The 16,631-nt window shown below is 43.3% G+C and overlaps 1 protein-coding gene across 5 annotated transcripts in view; it reads right to left on the reverse strand.

Annotated features, from left to right (window-relative positions):
- LOC144076966 (lysine-specific demethylase 2A-like) overlaps positions 1 to 16,631 on the reverse strand; it is a 156,819-nt gene that overhangs the window by 80,943 nt on the left and 59,245 nt on the right. For all 5 annotated transcript variants that reach the window (XM_077604365.1, XM_077604363.1, XM_077604364.1 and 2 more), the window contains 5 exons: positions 16,502 to 16,595; positions 14,286 to 14,439; positions 4,625 to 4,740; positions 4,416 to 4,542; positions 457 to 665 (listed from right to left, as the gene is read on the reverse strand). In XM_077604365.1, coding sequence (XP_077460491.1) covers positions 457 to 665; positions 4,416 to 4,542; positions 4,625 to 4,740; positions 14,286 to 14,439; positions 16,502 to 16,595 — 700 coding nt within the window. The remainder of the gene's footprint in view (positions 1 to 456; positions 666 to 4,415; positions 4,543 to 4,624; positions 4,741 to 14,285; positions 14,440 to 16,501; positions 16,596 to 16,631) is intronic.

The raw sequence follows: 16,631 nt of genomic DNA on the forward strand, positions 1-16,631 counted from the left end.
TTACCTAAACAATGAGATCCAACCAGTCAGATTTCAGAATGACCACTCAAGATTCACATAGGTGCCAAAGGTAAAAATTATGCTATTTACATGTCCTCTGATTTGGTTGAGGTGTATTTATCATCTTTTATTTGGTGAGTTCCCTCTGCCCTGTAACTACAACAACGGACACTAATTCACTGAATGACTTGTATCATTCATAAAAATTCATTCGCTAGGCAGACCTAAAAAAAATGATAAGAGGGGTAGTCACCATTTTTTTTGTAAAATGTGAGAAATTGAGATAGATAATTTCGTATGCATAACTTCTCCACAACAAAACTCGCTTCACACTAATGTTGCTAATGGGTTGTGTGCTCTACTTTGTGAAAACTGTCATGGCCAAGAAAAAACAGGTAAAACCCCGACAAAAAGTCTATAGCAATGTACAATATCGTTCATCTCTCAGTCTTTTACCTTAATGTGTGTGATGAGTCCCAATGAGTTTTGGATGCCTGGTGGGACACACTTCTTGCTGGAAGGCAGAGACTCAAGTTTGCCCACCAAATTCCACAGCCCTTCTAGCTCCAACGGAGTTAAATGTACTGCAGGTCTATCAGATAAGTGCTCTGAAACCTCTTCACTGACACTCTTCTCTTCTTCCTCCTCTTGTTGAAATGATGAATCTGCGCCACACAGTGTTTTTGATCATTTGAGTAGAAAAAAAAGTTAGCATCATTTCTTGAGTATAATGCACTTTCGTGTCTGTACACGTTATAAACTCCACAACTTTCAAATAGGCAGATTTCTAAAAATGTGTTTATTTGTGTGTTGACATTCTTTTCATTCATTTTCTGAACCGGTTTAACCTTAAGGGTCGCGGGGGGTGCTGGAGCCTATCCCAGCTGACTTTCGGCCATGAGGCAGGGGACATCCTGAATCGGTTGCCAGCTGATCGTAGGGTACGTTGAGACAGGCAACGATTCACGCTCACACTAATACCTAGGAGCAATTTAGAGTGCCCAACCAGGCTACCATGCATGTTTTTGTTATGTGGGAGGAGACCGGAGGGTAACCACTCATCCGCCCGTGTCAACATTCTCAAGCCCACAAATCCATTATGTATGCATATAAGAGGGAACAATGATTAAATGGGCAAATTAAAACATCCATGGGCTTTCAAAATCTGAAACAAACTTTGCAACTGTTATTTTTTGGTCTGCCATTTCTGGATTTAATAGGAACTCTGTGGTCATCCATTTTCTCATGATGTTTTTTTCATAGTGGAAACTGACAGCAGAAATGTTGATGTAGCTTTTCTTAGCTTTCCCTGAAAATGTGATGTTGAATACTGTTTTCATCCAGGTCATTTGAGAGCTGTTTTGAGCCCCCCATTGTAACATTCTTCGCAAGAGATTAGTACGAGAAACACACAATGCAGTACATTTCATTATTGAAATGGTGAGGGCGGACAGAAATGCTGAGGAGAGCGGTAGGAAGAAAGGTGGGGGACTAGCTGTTTTCATTAATAGCAGATGGTGTAGCCCCGGGCACATTACAGTGAAGGAGAAACTTTGCACTCGAGATATCGAGCTAGTAGCTGTTAGCATCAGGCCGTTTTACATCCACCGGGAGTTGTCGCACGTTATCGCAATAACTGCATATAAACCTCCTTCCGCCGATGCGGCAGTCGCTCGAGAGCTGCTTCATGGAACTGTGTCGCGGCTGCAGACGTCACACCCCCAGTCTCTCCTTATCTCCGGTGATTTTAACAATGCTTCCTTGGCTTCTACTCTCCCCACCTTCACTCAGTATGTGAAGTGCCACACCAGGGAACAAAAAACTCTGGACCTGCTGTATACCAACACAAAAGAGGCATGCAGCTCAGTCCCCCTGCCCCCACTGGGCCGCTCAGACCACAACCTGGTTCGTCTGATCCCCACCTACATCCCTATGGTGAAGAAAAAAACCAACCACGAGGATCATGCAAAGATGGACCGAGGAGACCAGCATGGTACTGAGGGACTGTTTTGAGACCACTGACTGGGAGGTGCTGTGCAATTCACATGAGAAAGACATTGACAGCTTGACCCACTGCATCACACATTATATAAACTTCTGTGTTGAGAACACTGTACCCTCCAAGAATGTCCGTTGTTTCTCCAACAATAAGCCGTGGGTGACCAGGGATCTAAGGGCCCTCCTGAACAAAAAGAAGAGGGCTTTTGGGTCTGGGGAGAAAGAAAGTTTGAAAAAGGATCCAGAAGGAGCTGAAGAGAGAGATAAGGAAGGGAAAGGCCACCTACAAGAGGAAGCTAGAAAGCCAACTCCAGAGAGGCAACGCCAAAGAGATCTGGAGGGGCTTGAGGACCATTTCGGGCCATGGAGGCAACAGTGAGAGAGACCCAGAGTCCGGAGACAGGGAGTGGGCCAATGAACGGATTCAGTTCTGCTCCCACTCCCCTGATCCCCCAGACCAGAAGCAACTCTCCCCCCTCTTTCTCCTCCTCCTCCCCCTCTCCCACCGGTCTCTGTATTACTGTCGATCAGGTGATAAGACAGCTCAAGAAGATCGAAGCAAGGAAGGCTACCAGTCCAGACGGCCTCAGCTCCAGACTACTGAGAGACTTTGCGGATCAGCTTGGCAAAGTGATTCTGCATATCTTCAACCTCAGCCTCAGTCTGCAGAAGGTCCCCACCTTGTGGAAAACTTCCTGTGTGGTCCCAGTCCCAAAGACTGGGAACCCCACGGAGCCCAACCACTTCAGGCCGGTAGCATTAACCTCTCACCTGATCAAGACAATGGAGAGAATCATCCTGAATCACCTCAGCCCGCTGGTGAATGCAGAGCTGGACCCTCTGCAGTTTGCCTATCGTCCAGTCATTGGAGTGGAAGATGCTACCACCTACCTGATGCACAGGTCTCTTTCACACTTGGAGAACATGGGAAGCACGGTGAGAATGATGTTTTTTGACCTCTCCAGTGCGTTCAACACCATTCAGTCTTCAGTCTACTGAGATGGCAACTGGAAGAGGCTGGAGTAAGGAACCACCTAGCCGCATGGATCATCAACTTCGTCATTGACAGACCGCAATATGTGAGACTTCAGGACTGTACGTCTGATGTGGTAGCTTGCAGCACTGGCGCCCCACAAGGCACGGTGCTCTCCCCACTCCTCTTCTCCCTCTACACATTAGACTTCAAACACAATTCAGACAACTGCCACCTCCAGAAGTTCTCTGACGCCACTTCTACATCAACGCCAGTAAGACAAAAGAAATGGTGATCGATTTTTGGCGGAATCCTCAACAGACCACTCAGGTGAACATCCAGGGTACAGACATTGAAATCGTGGAGAATTTTAAGTACCTGGGTGTTCACCTCAACAACAAACTAGACTGGCCCACAAACATAGATGCCCTGTACAAAAGGGGTCCGAGCCACCTCTACCTACTGAGGAGACTACGGGCCTTTGGAGTGTGCAGGACACTGCTGAGGACCTTTTACGACACTGTGGTGGCATCTACAGTGTTTTATGCAGTGGTCTGTTGGGGATGCGGGAGCACGGAGAGGGACAGGAACAGGCTGAATAAGCTGGTCAGGAGGGCCAGCTCTGTTCTGGGCTGTCCTCTGGACTCTGTGGAGGAAGTGGGAGAGCGGAGAAGGCTGACCAGGATGATGTCCATCATGGACAGCACCTCCCACCCCCTGCATGAGTCTGTGGAGTCCCTCCGAAGCACTTTCAGCAATAGACTGCTGCACCCTCATTGCAGGAAGGAGTGCTTCCGCAGATCCTTCAGAGTTGTCACCGTGGGTTTTCCTATAGTGATTCGAGCTTTGATGTTTATATGTACATCTATGTGTATGTTTATATGTACATCTATGTGTATGTATGTGTATGTTTATATGTACATCTATGTGTGTGTATGTATGTGTATGTTTATATGTACATCTATGTGTATGTATATGTATACAGACGCTCTCCTACTTACGAACAACGGTACATACGAACATGTCTGCAAATTGCGTTTATGTCGAAAAATGTTCGTAAGTTCGATTTTGTATTGCGCGCCTTTTTCCGAGTAGTGCTTCTTTCCGCCGCTAATACCGACGCCTGGGGCTGTGAGCTCAGCTCAGCCAGCATCCACCTTCCTCTGCCCAGTTTGTTGCAGTGCGTGAGTTGCGTAAGTTGCGCAAGTGCGTGACGTATCTCCAGTGCGCAAAGAACCTTTTTCATTTTTATCATGAAATATCTCGTGCAGCCATTATTCAATATGGTTGGTGAAAAGCGAAGAAGCTTCTAGTGAGGGAGGTGAAAGGAAGGACTTCCCCAAATTGTTATGTTTTAGCAAAACAAAAAACTTTAAAGAAATTATGATGCTTGTTTTAGGTACGTATAATATCCAAAACAAATGTTTTGCCTTCGGTTTCATACCAATGTCCAAGGACAATTTCTGGAACTCCGGTGTGAGATAGGACATCCTGGTGAGACTGACGATATAGCGTTCCAAAACATACCAGCACATTTCATAAAAGAATGGGTGACGGCACTTCATTGGAACCTGCAAAGTTAACAGAAGTTCATTGAACAAATCTGAAAGTTTGAAAGCTTTTGTGAGATTTTATGAGCTACTATACTACTACCCTTGTGCGATCCTCTAAATTGCAAATGTTAAGTTGCATAGGAATATTAAAGCTGTGAAGAAAGTTTCCTCCAAAGACAATTGAATCCATAGGTGTGTAGACAGCATGAATCCAACCTAAATGTCAAAAAGTTTAAACAATTAGAACATCAATAAAGTAATAGATAGGAGGAAAATTTCGGGCAAATGTTTGCCCTGAGATATGAGACAAATTTGACATACGAGGATACGATGAGCCTGCTAGGTGCTCCTTTTCAAGCTTTGCAGTGATATTCATGATGAGACAGAGGTTTTTTTTTTAACATGGATAAAGGAGAAACAGTTAGCGGAATCTGCGAGGACTCGAAAGCAAAGCAAGCACCTGAGAAAGGGGATACTTCGACGCCAGCCGAAAACGACTCGTAGGCTGTGGCGGAATATATATTAACACCTTTGCCTTGGTTATAGCAGAACAAGGTTACATCCATATTTACGTGTGTATAGTAAGCAAAGTTCATTTAAGTTAAAGTTTTTGTTATGTTACGTAGTGTTACAAAAGTGTAGTGAACCGAACCTGTCAAGTCTCTCTCCCCCGCCATCAGCCGCTACTGTCTGTTTCAAAGGTAAGAACTCTGTACAATACAGTGGTACCTCGACATACGAGCAATGTTCCCTCTAAGCTGCGCGCGTGCGCAATTGCGCACTACTCTCGTCTTATCCACGCAGCAGTAATCATATGGAGCGCACAAAATAAAAACCAAACGTTTTTTTTCTCCCCCTTTACTCATGATGGCGCCGTTTACGCGGCAGCCAGTGGCAGTAGCTCTGTCCACTCTTATGTTTTTCGTGTTTTACAGCCCTTCTCTTTTTTTAATTACATTTGAATATTTCTTCATACATTCCTTTTTACTTTACTGTGGTAATAGAAGAACAAGCGGTGAAATCGGGTGAGAACTGTCTAAATCTGCTGTGTGTGTGGTTGTGTGCGTGCGTGCGTGTCTAGTATGTGTGATCGTTTGTCTTCAACCTACAAAATGGACTATAAATGGAAATTAGCCCTCGGCTACAATCTTACATATACCGTATTTTCACGACTATTCGCCACATCATATTTTAAGCCGCAGTGTCAGTAACGAGTGCTATTTCTGTATTTTAGACACACAAAGCACGCACCGTTTCATTAGACGCATATATATTATATATGGATGAACATCGAAACGCAATAGCGCTGGCTACCGGAAGCAGCCTATTTCCGGGTTCCGGTGCGCAGTGACTGCTGGGAAATATAGTTCTTGCACGCTACACCCACACGCTAAAAACACGTTTTAAAAAGGCAACGGAAGCAAAACTGAGTTCGGTTGTACTTTATTTAGACATTTTACAACTCACTCACGTCATCATCATCCACAAATCCCTCAAAGTCCTCATTTTCGGTGTCCAAATTAAACAATTGCCCAAACGAGCCTTACAAAAAGCCGGGTCCCCTCTCTTCGTTCTCAGAGTCACCATCATTTCCATGTGGCTCCTTAGAAATGATGCCGGCTTTGGCAAAAACTCGAACAACCGTGCAAGCAGACACGTTCGCCCAGGCGGCCACGATCCATTCACAAATCGTAGCGTAAGAAGCCCGGCGCTGCCTGCCACTTTTCGTGAAGCCAGGCTGGCATATATATATTATTTATGGTTGATTATCGAACCGTAATAGCGCCGTCTACGAAAGCAGCCCCAGACGTTTTTTTCCGGTGCGCAGTGACTGCTGGGATAAATAGTCCTTTTGTCAATACACCCAGATTGACAGCTGTGATAACGTTGCACTAATAGTATCAATATACTACAACGGCGAACACACTAATTTGGTGCTACATGTACCAAATGCACGCTACACCCGCACGCTAAAAACACGTTTTAAAAAAGGCAACGGAAGCAAGACTGAGTTCGGTTGTACTTTATTTAGCCATTTTACAATGTACTCACGTCATCATCACCCACAAAACCATCAAAGTCCTCATTATCTGTGTCCGAATTGAACAATTGTCCATCGAAAACGCTGAGTTTAATACGTTCGTCCAGGCGGCCACAATTCATTCGCAAATGGTAGCTAGCTAGTAGCTAGCGTAACCAGTATTCCAAGGCTGTCTTCCATGCTTCGCAACTGTGTTGATGCCGATCGCCAGACCACAATCCATTCACAAATAGTAGCTAGCTAGTGTTGATGCCGATCGGCAGCCCACAATCCATTGGGTGTATTGACAAAAAAAACTATATATCCCAGCAGTCACTGCGCAGTACTTTATCTACGGGAAAATAGTAGAGTCGGGGGCTGCTTGCCATAGTTGTCCTATCGACAGATTTATTTTATTTTATTGTGATAACAATTTTAGTATTGGTCCATATATAAAGCACACTGGATTATAAGGCGCCCTGTCTATTTTGGAGAAAATTTCAGACTTTTGTGCGCCTTATAGTCGTGAAAATACGGTATATGTTCATTAACATGAATATAAATATGTTCATTAATATGTGCTATCCCTTATTAATTAAATAAAAGCAAAATCATGGAAAAATATTGCGGATAAATGGAAACTTGACTATCTCAAGTGACACGTTCAGCAGAAAAGTCATTTGAACGAGAATGAGAAGTGAGAAGGACAGATGTATAAAATAAGGTAAAATTTAAGTCAGATTTATGCATATTCTAATGGAATTTATGAAGATGTTTTATTCATAGATATTTTTTCATTCATTTTCTGAACCGCTTTATCCACTTTATCGCTCGCGGGGGGTGCTGGAGCTTATCCCTGCTGACTTTGGGCCAGGGGTGGGGGACACCTTGTATCGGTGGCCAGCTGATCGCAGGGCACAAGGAGACGGACAGCCATGCACACTCAGACCCATACCTAGGGGCAATTTTAGTGTCCAATCAGCCTACAATGCATCTTTTTGGGATGTGGGAGGAAAACGGAGTACTCAGAGAAAACCCACACAGGTCCAGGGAGAATATGCAAATTCAACACAGGTGGACCGACCTGGATTTGAACCCAGGACCCCAGAGCTGTGAGGCCGACGCGCGAACCACTCATCCGCCGGGCCGCCCATTCATAGATATTAATCATTACATTTTATTATTACTAAATCATTTATGTGTAGTAGACATGCACCTGCTTATGGCAGGGGTGATACTGGTGTGTGCCCATAGCGAGCAATGATGATGTTGCTCACACTGGTACTGTGTGCTCAGGGAGGTTGTCTTTCTGCCCAGACAAACAAAAAATTAGAGGCAATATTGCATACGAGTGCCCCGACATACGAGCAATTTGAGATAAGAGTAAAATATCGGGCAAATATTTATCTTGAGATATCAGACAAATTTTGATATACGAGCAGACATACGGACGCGAGAGGCTGCTCATAAGAACATCACGGGCACTGTCTCTCTCCCCGCAACTCCCTTGTGTAATGTCTCTCTGATCGCAACTCCCTCGTGTAAGGTCTCTCTGATCGCAACTCCCTCGTGTAATGTCTCTACGAGCACTGGGCGGAGTGTTGCATGTTTTTTTTCCCCGTTAGTCATTGCGAATGGCGAGGCGATCGCTAATACGAGAATTATATACAGTGGTACCTCGTGATACAACATGCTCGTGGTACGACGAAAATTTTGATCGAATAATTCGCTCGCGATACGATTAAAATTTCGAGATGCGACCAAGCCAGGTGGCCGGTTTATCATTGTAGCGCACTTTCTTTTTTGCCGCATCTCTTTCGTGTATAGCTATTGTATCTACGAGGACTGAACGATTTAATTAGACGAGTTTCGGCCAGGAAACGCACAACGCGCATGCACGAGCAAAAAGAGGGCTTTCTGGGTAATGAAGTATACTCGTGCACACAACACCCATAGGCAATGGCACCCTTTCTCAGAATAAAACTTTATTACCCACAATCAATACGTGGGTAAGCTCAGCTATTGCATTTCCTGTTATTCTTTCTAAGCTCCCGCGATCGTTCTTTCAAGACTATTTCTCGTTGGCAAGTGGTCGTGCGTTATCCTATTGTGAGGACATTTGTGTGCATCATTTTCGGAATATTTTGAAGGCAATACAACAGCAAACAGTCCATCGATAGCGAACGTGAGGGTGGAGGCGTGGCAAAGCGCTAACCCAGAAAACGAAGGTAACAAAAGATTAAGACAAAACTAGAATTCAGTTTTGTGTAAAGTTACATTAAACGTATGTTTGATTGTGTCTGTATATATTTATCCAAGTTAATTTGAATTTGTTTGTTCGTTTACGAGTGCCATGGATAAAGTCCCCCCGAACAGCGCCCCCTTCCGCCTCCGTGTGTGTCGTTGTCTCTCCCCTCCGCGAAATGCGTCTAATTTTACATCTATTAAACATATTTTATCACTATTAAACCACTCGTTTATCACTTTGTCAACATATGGCAAATTAGAAGAAATAAAACATTTTTTCCAATCCAATATCCTGTTTTTGGTGTTTTTTCAGAGGGTTGGAACGAATTAATTTGTTTTTAATTCATTTCAATGGGAAACGTTCACTCGAGTTACGAAAAGCTCGATATACGATCTCAGTCTCGGAACGGATTACGATCGTATGTTGAGATACCACTGTATACTACTTCTCGTTGGCAATTGGTCGTGCGTTATAGAGCCAGAAGAAAGGTATCAAAATTTAAAACCAAATTAGAATTAAGTTTAGCGTAAAGTTGGATTAAACTTTGTGTGTCTGCATCGTAATCCAAGTTCATTGAAATTTGTTTATGTTATGTTACGAGCGTGTTGCCATGCAAAAAGCCCCCCCTTCTCTTCCCCCCCCCCCCCCCCTTCTCTTTCCCCCCCTTCGAAATCTGTATAATTTTAGTAGTTTTTCCAATCCAATATCCTGTTTTGGATGTTTTTTCAGAGGGTTGGAACTAATTAATTATTTTTTAGTTAATTTCTATGGGAAACGTTCGTTTGAGTTATGAGAAAATCGACATACGAGCTCAGTCGCATTAAGCTCGTATCTTGAGGTACCACCGTACTAAACAACCATGGCTGTTATGTTTTTTTCCCCCAAGATAGCAGCGGCTGCGCAAGCAGCGATCAGAGGCTCCGTTTACTTGTGCACTCTTTACATGTGTCTTGTCACGAGTTGTTCGTCAAAATCAGACTTTAAATTCAGCAATAACCGTTTAGACGTATTAAACATTGGTTACCAGTAGCGGAATAAGGTTTGTAGCGACTTTCACCAGGAACATAAAATACCGGAGGAGATTGCGACACTACAGGTGGCCCGATGGTGTGTTATCGGGTCTGGTCGGCGAAAGAAAATGTGTCAGGAAAGAAAACAGAAGTGAGGCTGTCGAGCGGGCCTGTTGTGTAAGCTAGGGAAAAAAAACACTCAAACCTCCGCTGCCGACCATATATCTCTCCAACATCACAAAACGGACGATTTTGGAATTAGAAATCGCTGCTAATCGCCAAGTTTGCGAATGCTCCATAATAATAATCACAGATAAGTGGCTAAACACACAAATACCCGACAGTGGTGGGCTTTGAATGAGCAATGGTATAAAAATAGAACTGGTCTGGTTAGACACTGTTCCCCAGACATCAAATTCACGTTGGTGAGATGCAGACCCTTCTTTCAGCCCAGAGAGATAGCGGTTGTTATCATCACTGGTGCCTACATCCCACCAGACGCTAAGGTAAGTACCGCTCTCTCCCTACTAATGGACACAATAAACAATCACCAGAACGCCTAGCCAAGTGCCGCATAGTTGCAGGGATTGTCATAAGTCGAATCTCAAAACTGCTCTGCCAAAATTTTACCAACACCTGAATTGAATTGTCCAACTAAAGAGGATAAAACTCTGGATCATATCTACCCAAACATCCATGGTGCATACAGAGCCTGTCTTATATCAAGTATTGCATGGCTACGGTCACTGTGGAGAAGACCATCCAGGTGTACCCAAACCGGAAACCGTGGATGACCAACCAGGTCCAATCACTCCTGCTGGCCCGAGATGTAGCCTTCAGATCCGGTTACAGGGCACTCTACAGCGCAGCTCGCGCCAACCTGAAGAGGCATTATGGCTGCCAAAGCAGACTACAAGGGGAAGATAGAAGGACAACTTGACGACCCCCGAACAATATGGCAGAGAATACGGACCCTCACCAACTACAAGGGCCGAGCTGCAACTCCTGCGGACTCAGATGCGACACTAGGACCTAAACGTTTTTGCCCCCAAGCCGTGGACCGGTGGCGCGAGTGGTTAGTGCGTCGGCCTCAAAGCTCTGGGGTCCTGGGTTGAAATCCAAGTCGGTCCACCTGGGTTTCCACCCACATGCCAAAAACATGTATGTTAAGCTGATTGGACACTCTAAATTGCCCCTAGGTATGGGTGTGAATGTGCATGGTTGTCTGTCTCCTTCTGCCCTGCGATCGGCTGGCCACCGATTCAGGGTGTCCCCCGCCTCTGGCCCGGAGTCAGCTAGTATAGGCTTCAGCACCCCCAGCGAACCTGATGAGGATAAAGCGGTTCAGAAAATGAGATGAGATGAGTCCCAAGCTCAACACCCGGTCACACGGCCTCAACCTCCAGTACATCCCACACCAAGCTCGGGAAGAAGCTCCACCCCACTCATTGTGGAGGTAGTAGATGTGAGACGTCTGCTTATTTATCTACAGTGGTAACTCGAGATGCGAGCTTAATTCGTTCCGGGACTGAGTTCGTATGTCGATTCACTCGTAACTCAAATTAACGTTTCCCAGAGGAATTAACTAAAAACAAATTAATTCGTTCCAACCATCTGAATAAAACACTAAAAATAGGATATTGGATTGGAAAAACATTTTTATTTGTTCTAATTAGCCATCTATTAACAAATTAACAAATACCTAGTGGTTTAATAGTACTAAAATGTGTTTAATAGTATTAAAATTAGACGGATTTCGCGGAGGGGAGAGAGAGAGAGACAGAGGGGGGATCTTTTTGCACGGCCACGCGCTCATAACATAACATAAATAAATTTAAATGAACTTCGATTGCGATGCAGACACACTCAAAAATAAGTTTAATCTAACCTTACACTAAACTTAATTCTAATTTTGTTTTAAATTTTTATACATTTCTTCTCCCGGGTTGGCTCTATTTGCCCCGCCTCCACCCTGACTTTCAGATGCAACCTATCGAGGGTTGTTTGCTTGTCTTCCCTTCAAAATATTCCCGAAATGATGCACACAAATGTCCTCACAATAGGATAACGCACGACCACTTGCCAACGAGAAGTAGTATTTACTCCTTTTGTATTAGCGATCACTCCGCCATTCGCACTGACTAACGGGGAAAAAAAAACCTGAAAAAATGCAGTGCTCGTAGAGACATTACACGAGTGAGTTGCGACCAGAAAGACAGTGCCCATGATGTTCTTATGAGCAGCCTCTCGCGTCCGCTGTATGCTAGCATATCAAAATTTGTCAAGTATCTCAAGATAAATATTTGCCCGAAATGTTACTCGTACCTCAAATTGCTTGTATGTTGGGGCACTCGTATGTCGAGGTATTACAGTATTAATATTTAGTGATCATTTGTTTAACATTACTATATATTGATTTTCTATGTGTTTGCTTGTTTGTTGTTGCGTCTATAGACTAAGCGACTGGTGCGACTTGGCGCTGAATGTCTCCAAAACCATGGAACTCATCCTGGACTTCAGACGGAACAAGTCCGCTACGTTCTGCTGACCTCACTTGAACTACTTATCTATTTATTTCTTATTGATTGATTGATTAGTGATTACCGTACTTTTACACCTATAAAACGCACCGTGTGATAGGGGGCAGTCTCATTTGCGGGTATATTTTCTGTTTTACGCTTCGTCCGATAAGGCGCTAGCATGACACTAGGCTAGCGTATGTTATGCTAGCCGCTAGCGTATGTTAGGCTAGGCACTAGCATGTTTTTTAAAGACAGCACGGGCAAAACTAAGTTTGATAATGCTTTATTGAGGTCAAAGGTACACTCTGATCTAAAGAGTTCGGCGTTTAACATACTAGGCCCCACTGTCAATCAGAGTTGGTATTCCAGGAACTTGATTCCAGCTTTGGCGAAAAATCGAACAGTGCTGGCCGACACTTGAGCCCAGTCATCCACAATCCATTGTAACTCGCGACATGCATCACTCCCACGCCTTTGATTCTCCTCGCTGTTATATCGGCATCGACAATTCATTCCAAAACTAAACGTAACTCCTGCGACGCTGCCTGCCCAAACTACAATGTTGGCCATCCGTTAGCAATCTGTTAGCAATCCGTTAGCAAAGCTGTTAAATTGCGTTCGATCCATGGCTTGTTCATTTTCCAAGCGTTCACACCCGCATTCTGTTGTCATTCACTTCAGGCATTTCCTCTGTATAGCTCTAAAATGCTGTTTCTTTGAGTATTGAGAGTGTTTTGAGGTTTAAAAGCACTGCAAGCACACAGAAGTCAATGCCTTGCCACTCCCCTGGGATGTTTTGAATGGATTTACCATAATGCTTGGAATGCGCGGGGAGGCTATTTTTAGGTTGAACGTCCGCTGGGTTGATCGCAAAAAGTAGCGTGTCGGCAAGAAATAAAACCAGTCACTCAAGCGGTCAGGCCCATACAAACATCGAATTTAGTGCACAGATAAGACGCACCGACCGATTGGGCGCATCGACCATTTTAGGGAAAATGTTAGACTTTAAGTGCGCCCTAGGGTTGTGAAAATACGGTACTTATTTATCATTACTATATATTGATTTTTTATGTTTGCTTGTTTTTTTGTTGCGTCCATAGACCCAGTGAGTGGTGCGATTTGGCGCTGAACCTCTCCAAAACCATCTAACACACCCTGGACTTCAGACGGAACAAGCTAGCTCTGCTCTGCTGACCTTACTTGGACTATTATTTATTCATTTCTTACTAATCGATTATTTATTTGTCTGTTTGTTATTATTTGTGCACAACGTGGTGAAAGCTTTAAATCTCATTATACTTCTATAATGACAATGAAAGCATTAAATTGATTCAATTTAATTCAATTAATTTGGGGTAACCTGGCACGAGATATTGATAAAACATATCGAATCCCACAGACGAGGATGGGAAATGCGTGGGGTCACCATTGGATAGGTGCGATTGCCACAGTTCTGTCACTTGATTAGCGACACTGTTCCTCGTTAGACCATTATTTGCAAAGGCAGACCACATTTCAGGCCACAGAGACTTCTGTAGCCTTCAGGATACATGTTTTTACAAACTCCCCATGAGACAATGTCTTGCAGGCCTGCACCAGTGGGTAGCTCTTACAGCTCCATCAGCAATATCACGGTTGCACCTAAAAAGTAGACTGCTGTTTATTCAGACCACTGACCAATTTGTTTAGCTCGTCTTTTCTTATTAACCTTTCAAGTGGTCATACTTGTCTTTATGATGAGTCCCATAGTGTCAATGAATATGAATCTCTTTGGGAACTACAACTTGCTGATTACATACCAAGCACACTGGTTTTGCATTCACTTATGTGAATAAATACTTTTCAACCAATTTTTCCAGGAAAACTCTCCAATCCGTCCGTGTCCACATTTTTTGACAGTGCCATTTTGGTCAGGGTGTTTTGAACGATAACTTTTTGTTTAAGTTTTTGTTCATGTTTACCTGATGGTATAATGAAGGTGCACCCCTGATGAATTTCAATCCTGTGGCAGTCAGAAGCCCGATCCCCAAGGAAGACATCTCCCTGTTTCCCTGCCAGCACCCAGTGTTCATATAGATCCAAGTTCTGAGTGGTGGGAGGGATCAACCAGAAAACCTGTCAGAATGTACAGATTGGTTTATGGCACTTTTACTGAATCAACTGTTAGAGACAAAAATGGCTAATAGCTGAGAATAGGAGGATCTTTGTTGACATATGCAAAGTAGTTGGATGGCAATTAGCATCAAGCATAATAGTGGACAAAAAAGACATGAAATTTAGCAGGCAAAATCATCATCATATAAACACTGAGGTCTGATGATTGGATGACCTTTGAAGAGAAGCCTAAAATTTGTATCGATGAAATTAAGTAATTCAATAAGATTTTTTTTATTAATGAAAATTTAACCAATATCCTATGTGAACCACAAAGCCACAGTCATGCTAAAAGTGCATTGTAGACCAACAACGCATTGTACAGAACGCATTATTTTGATAACCTTTCATAAGGTATTGGCAGTACTGGAATCCTGGCTACACCTGACAAAACTGCAGGACATTTCCAATAAGATTCAGATCTGGGCTTTACGAAGGCCCCATCAACAACTTGACTTTGTTATCTTCAAGTCACTAACTAACCATTTTGGCATTTTGCTTGGCGTAATTGTGTTACAACTAGCTCGGTCGTGGAACGTAGTTGGACCCAAATGCAGGGAAGCAGGTAATGGACGAGTGCGTGGAGTGCTCTAAAAAACATTAATGACTGAGGCAGGGACTTAGAATCAAATAACAAAATCAAACCTGACGGGAAGACAAGGGAAACCGAGGAACATGGAACGGTAACATGGCATGAAGCAAACTGCAGACGATCCCACAAAGACTAACAAACACACAGGGTATAAATAGACAGAAAAGGGTTGTTTACAAAGTACACACCTTATCACATGAGGGAAGGGAAACCATGAGGGACACAATAGGCGAAAAGCATACAAACCAACCAAAACCCCAACTAACCCTAACAGTAGCCCCCCACCCCTTAAGGGACGAATCCCAGACATCCCAAAACCTAGACTAGTATCACCCAAAAAGGAAGGGCGGGAGGGGGCCCCGAGGAGGGCAAGCGTGCTGTCCAAAACGTGAATCAAAGCCGAAAAAAAAAATTGAGGTGGGCAGGGTGAGGTAGGGCATCGAAACATGGTCCAGTCAGTCGGGCAGTTGTCTGGTCCCCCATATTTTATTGTGAAACTCCATGCAGACAATCCTGTCCAATGATTGAACCATGTTTGCACACACGGAGATTTGTTGTCAAATATTAGGTCACTTTAAAAAAAAAAGGACAGACTAAATGTATTTCGGAGCAGACCAAAGAAAGCGAGCTTTATACGTTCCGGGTGTGAATATGCCATACATCTTTACGGATAATGGCTTCTATGTTGGTTAATGGTGTTTCAGCCCATCTCAAGAATCGTTTCATTGTGGATAATAACATTTTTTAAACAGCTTCATCCAGCAACTACACAAAGATTTATCTTTTATTCCGCGGTTGGTTCGCAAATTTTTGGACCAAAACACGTTCTGGGAAACAAAGCATTTGTAGATAATTGTTTGAATAGATAAACGTGGCACCTTCAAACTTCTGGAACTTGCACCCAAGAATGAGGCAGACTTGCAAAGCTTCACAAATCTCTCAGATTTTCTGGCAAATTTATTATTTTCCCATGATTTCTAAGAAAAAAACTGAGGGAAGTGTGCATTTGGATTCATCCCCAGGGCATCCGTCAATTAACTCACAGGTTGTCATTTAACCCATGAGGAGCTATAAACCTAAAACTTCTTTATCAGGATTTTACCAAGTTCTTTAAGACAGTACTTTTGTAATCTTTGATCTAAAAAAAATAGAATTCTCTAAGAATTATTTTCATTGTGGCATTAAAAATCAAATAGTTTCAGTCATCATACCTGACCAATAAGGGCGAGGTATGGTCTTAATTTACATGAAAAGGTGAGACAAAAAATGAAAATTGTATTCTTGTACAGCGTATATGAACTTCTGGCTTCAATTGTACTTTCTGTACTCAAAATAAAGAAAGATCCCCCCTCCCCTATATACAAAAATGTTGATAGCATTTAGATATAGCAATGACAGAGGACAACAACTGCACTGCCATTAATGATGTACCTTGCTTCCTTTTAGGACATGGTGCCAAACAGATGTTCCTCCAAAAGCTATGTGGAAGTCTGTATAGGATCCTTTTACACTCATCAGACAAAACCTGTGCAAGAACACTAATATTACATTTGTGAATAGG

This window comes from Stigmatopora argus, chromosome 7, assembly GCF_051989625.1.
Source record: "Stigmatopora argus isolate UIUO_Sarg chromosome 7, RoL_Sarg_1.0, whole genome shotgun sequence".
Taxonomy (NCBI): Eukaryota; Metazoa; Chordata; class Actinopteri; order Syngnathiformes; family Syngnathidae; genus Stigmatopora; species Stigmatopora argus.